Here is a 6000-nt window from a genome sequence, read left to right on the forward strand (position 1 = left end):
ATGGATGACTAGACCCCCCGAGGTTTAAGCCCTACTCTGAGGCAAGAGAAAGAAGTTCTCTCTGTCATGACGGAATGCTTTTCCTGTTCTTCCCGTGGCCAGTGGCCATCGGTGGCTTGGTCTCCCTCGTCCTCTAAGCTGGAACTACCTTCCTACATCTGAAGTGTTGGGGGCTCTTCCCTGCCTCTGTCTTTAAGGAATAGCAACCCCTCTGTGTTTTGCATGGTGGTGGTGTGGTGGATTTTCTGATGATGCCTTTTGGTGATACTTACTGAAGTTTCTGTAGATGAAACTTGTGGGGGTTGCTTCCAAAACATACACCAGGGACAGGGAGCGGGTGAGGGTATAGATGAAACCAGATCGGCCACGAACTGACCCCTGTTAAAGCTGAGTGGTGAGAGTTCATCACAGCTCCTTAGACTCTCCCGTCCGCTCTTGTATTTGTTTCAATTTTCCCACTATAAAAAGTTGCCCAAAGGAAGAAGGAAAGAAATGGGAAAAGGAAAAAAAAAAAGAGAAGAAACTCTTTATCTCAGTTTTCCAGCCCAAAGACACCTGGGCCTCCCCCCCCCAAAAAACCCCACGCTGTGTCGGGAATCAGGATCCCCACCCCCACCCCCGAGACGGGCCCCAGGGGTAAGAAAGGGTAAGAGCCTGGCCCGAGGGCTCCACCCCACCTGGATTCCAATCCCAGCTCTTCCTCTCACCAGCTGTGGGGCATTAAGTAAGAGAGTTAGTTTTCTAGAACTTCAGTTTCCTCATAAAAAACAGACAAGAATTAACCTGTTGCTGAGACTCGAGCAAGGCAACCTGGCCCGCTTTGAACAGTCCACGCACGCCGTGGCTCAGCTCTCCCTGGCTTTGAAAAGACCCTTGGTTTCTCCTTCCGAAGCATCCTTCAGAGGGGAGAGACTCCATTCAAGGAAGGTGCTAGAGCTGTGTTCACATTCCAGAAAAGCCCAAGCTCTACTCTTTGACCCAAAAGAATCCACAGGGCTGCAGCTGGCTTTGGCTCATCCCTGTCACCTGCCTCCTCAGAATAACTTCCTCAGTTGACCCTGCGCGCACCCCGGTTTACTTAAACCTGCTGGAAACCTCCTACCCAGAGGACCCCCGTTTGCTCCGAAAGGGTTTGAACTGTCAGTCTTATTTGTCGTTGATCTCAAAGTCCCACTTTTCATCTTCGGACAGGAAACCAAGTTTATCACATATTATCAAGTTACAGTCTCTGGTGTCAGCAGGTGAAGGGCGTTTCATTTTTCACAGGTCTTGTGGACCCCGTCGTACCTTTCCTGTGGCACCATTTGTAGAACTCACGGTTTCCGTGGTAGAATAATCAGCGGCTGAAAGAGGAATCACCGTATTGACGATGGTTCCCGTAGGGCCTCCACACAGCCCACGCTGCGCTGTGAACCGTCTCCGAAGTGCGGGAGCTTTTCCCCATCCCCCTGGGGTCTCTGCGGGGTTTGTAATTGGGATTGACCATCTTTCTCTTGGACTCGACGCATTTTCCTAGCTCCTCTTGGACTTTTGGGATTGACCATCTTCCTCTTGGACTCGACGCATTTTCCTAGCTCCTCTTGGACTCTTTTGGGATTGACCATCTTCCTCTTGGACTCGACGCATTTTCCTAGCTCCTCTTGGACTCTTTTGGGATTGACCATCTTTCTCTTGGACTCGACGCATTTTCCTAGCTCCTCTTGGACTCTTTTGGGATTGACCATCTTTCTCTTGGACTCGACGCGTTTTCCTAGCTCCGCTCTCCCCGTTGCTTTACCTCTTCTGTGTCCTCCTTGTTGGTGCCTGATGTTCCTTCCAGATACTCGATGCACTTATTCGTTTACAGCAAAAAGAATGTCTCGTGCCTCTTCCGTGTGCCAGGCCCTGCCCCAGGCACAGGGGACGTGGTGGTGAACACAGTCCCTGCCATAGACGCTCACGTGCCAGTGGCGGATGTAGATAGTAACTGACTGAGGACCCAAATCGTGGTTGAAGAAGGGTCACTGCAGAGACAGAAGGAACACGGTCCATTGCAGGTCACGAAGGAGCTCCTGGAGGATGGGAAACTGATGCTGAGTTTTGGAGGATGAACAGGGATTAGACTGAGAGGGGCAGGAAAGACAGCACGGGTCCAGGCCGGGAGGCAGGAGGGTGCAGGGCACGTTGGAAGAACCGAAGTCAGGATGGCCCGAGCACAGGACACCGTGTGGCTTCACGGGTCGCAGGGGGCAGATGACGCAGGGCCTTCAAATGCCATGAGGAGTGGGGATTCTAAGCCGTTGGACCGTTTTGAGCCAGGAAGCAACCTGATCTGATTGCCATTCCAGCTCAATTGTGGGGAAAGGATTGGGTAAAGGGAGCGGCTGGTCAGTCCTTGCAGTGACCCAAGCAGGAGATGGTGGTGACTATGATGCCTGAGGCTGCTTCCATCGGATCATGCGTAGAAACTCAAACCCGATGTATGGTTTCTCCTTCCCAGCCAGTTACCGCTCTTGATTTCTTTGTCCTGCTTTTCTCATAATCGCCCTGATTTGAAAATTCAGGGCCACTCATATGGGCCTCCCCTTGGGCCATCGCAGCCTTGGTCCAGAACCCAGGCCGCACAGGCAGCCTCTCAGCCCCACGCGCCCTCCCAGCCCCAATCCTGGCTGAGCGTCGGCGGCAGGACTTCTTCCTGAGCCCGTCTTCTCCCCTTTCCTCAGAAACGCAGTCCTCCCCCTTGGCTTTAGGATAAGCCTGGGCTCCGGAGGGCCAGCAGTGGCCCCTGACGCTTCACCTCGGTCTGTCTGCTTCCCTCGTTTTCACTGTTTTTTAAGGAAAAAGGTTGCACAATATAAACCTTTCCCCCGGCCAAGAAGCAGTGGGATTCCTGCCCAGGTGGAGCCTTCGGTCAGCCTGGAGATGTTTCTGGAGGCAGAAATGAATGAAAAGATGTGTTCTTCTGCTCTGGCAAGAAGGTGGACTGAGAGAATGTTCACTCAACAGCCACACACACCCCCACCGCCTTACTACAAGCATCTTGAAATGCTAGATGAAATATTACAACACCCCCTAGAGTGTTAACGGATGGCTGAATTTACAAGGAAGAAAGGAAATCCCAGATGAAAGAAATGGAGGGAGAGCCAGAGACCAGCACCTAAGTGAGACCATCCGTGGCCACAGTGACATAGAACAGGGTCGGCAGATTCTGTGAGAGGCCAGCCAGTGAATGCGTTAGGCTTTGCAGACCCCAGACAGTGTGACGCATCTCCTTTTTCTTTTTTGACAACCCGGTAAAAATACAAAAACCACTCTTAGCTCATGGGTTATATAAAGCAGACCACAAGGGACTTCCCTGGTGGCGCAGTGGTTAAGAATCCGCCTGCCAATGCAGGGGACGTGGGTTTGAGCCCTGGTCCGGGAAGATCCCACATGCCGCGGAGCCCGTGCGCCACAACTACTGAGCCTGCGTGCCACAACTACTGAAGCCTGCACGCCTAGAGCCCGTGCTCCGCAACAAGAGAAGCCACTGCATATGAGAAGCCTGAGCACTGTGATGAAGAGTAGACCCCGCTCGCTGCAACTAGAGAAGGCCCACGTGCAGCAACGAAGGCCCAATGTAGCCCAAAATAAATAAATATTTTTAAGAAAGAGGCACACTTGTGGCAAGGCTAGAGGAAAAAAATGGATGCATGAACAGGTGGTGTGAGAAATAAAAAGGACTGAGATACAGCAGTGTTTAAATTATAGGAGAATATAATGAACACTCTTATACCAGTACTTTTGGACACGCAGAAAAAATGGGCAATTTCCCAGAAAAATATAATTTAACAAAACTGACTCAAGAAGAAGGGGAAGCAGAATTCCCAACGCGGGGAGCTGTCCAAGTGTGGCGTGAGTGTCAAAAACACCTTGAGCGGCTGTTCACTCATTCATTCAACGATTGTGTCTTAAGTCTCCACACCAGGCACCGTTGCAGAAAGCTGGCGATGCAGCCGTAAATAGAATCATCAGAACTCCACACGCTGTGTCCATTCTGTCCAGCAGAACTTTCTGTGAAGATGGAGATGTTCTCTGGTGTCTGTCTGATAGGGTAGCCGTTGGCCACATGTGGCTCTTAAGCTCTGGAAGCCTGACGTGGCCAGTGGTTATCTGGTAGCCAATAAGATCAATAACGTGTTAACGCCTTCCTATAAGAGAATAAGCTGCTGAACTCTGGCGACCCTGAGCTTTCCCGAAACAGCTCCTCAGTCTGAGGTGGGCAGTCCTGGTGGCCAAACAGCCACGTGACCCTGACTCCCCTGTTACTCGTAGAGCATTTTCACGTGCTTCACCTCATCTCCTCACTCCCCTCTCGGGGCCTTCATTTAGCGAGCGCTTGCGCCATCGTGGCCGGGCCCTGTGTCTGACACGCCACCACCGTGCTGGCCTCCGGGGTGTAGGAGGCACTCATCACCCACCAGGGAAGTCAGCGTGGAAGGCAGTGAGCGCGTCGGGTGAAGGGGCCGAGTCCTCCTGGGCCCTCCCTCTTCATCAGCGGTGCAGGGATGGGCGTTGTGAGTCCAGCCGCGTCAGCTGGGGGAGGCGGGGCGGGCTTGGCGGGCAGAGCTGGACACGGAGCAGACTGGCCAGGAGGGCCGATGCTCTCCTTTGTGGTCCGCAGACAAGAAGTTGAGGAAGTAAAACTAGAAAGTGTTAATATAAAAAAACTTAAAGAAAAAGTCTGTCTCTCAGAATTTTTTACAGAGGGGTGCCAAGTATCTTGGGCTCAAGAAGGAAAGCTAAAGCCATGTGGATAGGGGAGAAAATGGATTCTAGAATCAGTGTTTCTTCATAGACACCAAGCCCTTTGCTTTATCAAGGCCTCGTCAATGCAAACAGAAAACGGGGCCGAGCTGTGCACAGAAGCCGGAGCAGGGGGCTGGAGGGGGAGGCCCCAGCAGGTCAGGAACGCACGCACTCTTCCGGCACGGCTCTCGAGGTGGCGAGATGGCAACTCTCCGGTGTCCCTGGAGCCCCTCCCTTCCGCAGCCTCCAGCCTGCAAAACCAGAGGCCGCTGACAGCCCCCCACACCGGGGCTCCCTGGAGAGCTGCATCCACTGTCTCTCAGAAGATGTCTCACGGGATGGGTGATGCTCGTCTGGTGTGAGTCCTCATAGGGGGTCTCGTATGCTTCTGTTTTTCAGGGATGATAATGGTGATTCTGTTGCTGCTCGTGGCTATTGTGGTCGTTGCAGTCTGGCCTACTGACTAGTGGCCGTCAAGGGACCACAGCCGGGACACCTGCCAGTGATGGAGTGAAGTTCAGCATCCTCTTGCTGCCCGAAAGCCACTCAATAAACTCCCCCAAAGCTCTGACCTCCTGACGTGCGTTGCTTCAGCAAAGGCAGATCGTGTGGCAGCTCCAGAGAGCTGCCGGGGTATTGGGCAGTGTGGCCCTCGTGGGTTCTGCCTTGGTCACTGGGCTGCTAGCCCAGGGTCCCTCAGTGGTCACTGCCCTGTGGCTGCTGATGGAGTCCGGCCACCCCACAGCGTGCTGGGCGCCCTGGGGGAACGATGGCGAATTCCTACGCAGCTTGTGACCTCGAGTGTCTAGTCTGCTCGGGGAAGTCATGTGCCCATGTGGGAGACCAGTGCACAGCCAAGGCCACGTGTGTCCGAGAGGGAGGAAGGAGTGACATGAGGAAGGAGACACGCGCAGGCGCGTGTCTCTGGGCAACTGCCGCCCGCCTCACTGCCCGAGTCCCCCCCCCCGAGGCTCGCCACTCCTCCTGGTGAAATAGCTCAGGACTCTGCTTTAGGAACCACCTTCAGACCCAGAAGCACGTTCTTGTTTCCTCCCTCGGTGTAGTAACCCCATCTTCCCAGGCTGAAACGTCCTGTACGCAGCCGGAATCAAGTCTGATGAATGTGATCAGGCAGGAAGGTAGCGTTTAGGGTTCAGAGGAAGGTGTGATTCATTATGCAGGGAGGAGAACAGTACCTTTATTTGGCTCCTAAACTGGCCCTGACAACCTTGT

The 6000-nt window shown here is 53.5% G+C and overlaps 1 protein-coding gene across 1 annotated transcript in view; it reads left to right on the forward strand.

Annotated features, from left to right (window-relative positions):
- The window catches only part of STX8 (syntaxin 8), a 240663-nt gene extending 235325 nt beyond the window's left edge, over nucleotides 1-5338 (forward strand). Inside the window, exon 8 of the mRNA XM_060135641.1 lies at nucleotides 5167-5338. Coding sequence (XP_059991624.1) covers nucleotides 5167-5234 — 68 coding nt within the window. The 3' untranslated portion in view covers nucleotides 5235-5338. The remainder of the gene's footprint in view (nucleotides 1-5166) is intronic.
- The last annotated feature ends 662 nt before the right edge of the window (nucleotides 5339-6000 follow it).

The sequence above is a fragment of the Lagenorhynchus albirostris genome, chromosome 20 (genome assembly GCF_949774975.1).
Source record: "Lagenorhynchus albirostris chromosome 20, mLagAlb1.1, whole genome shotgun sequence".
NCBI lineage: Eukaryota > Metazoa > Chordata > Mammalia > Artiodactyla > Delphinidae > Lagenorhynchus > Lagenorhynchus albirostris.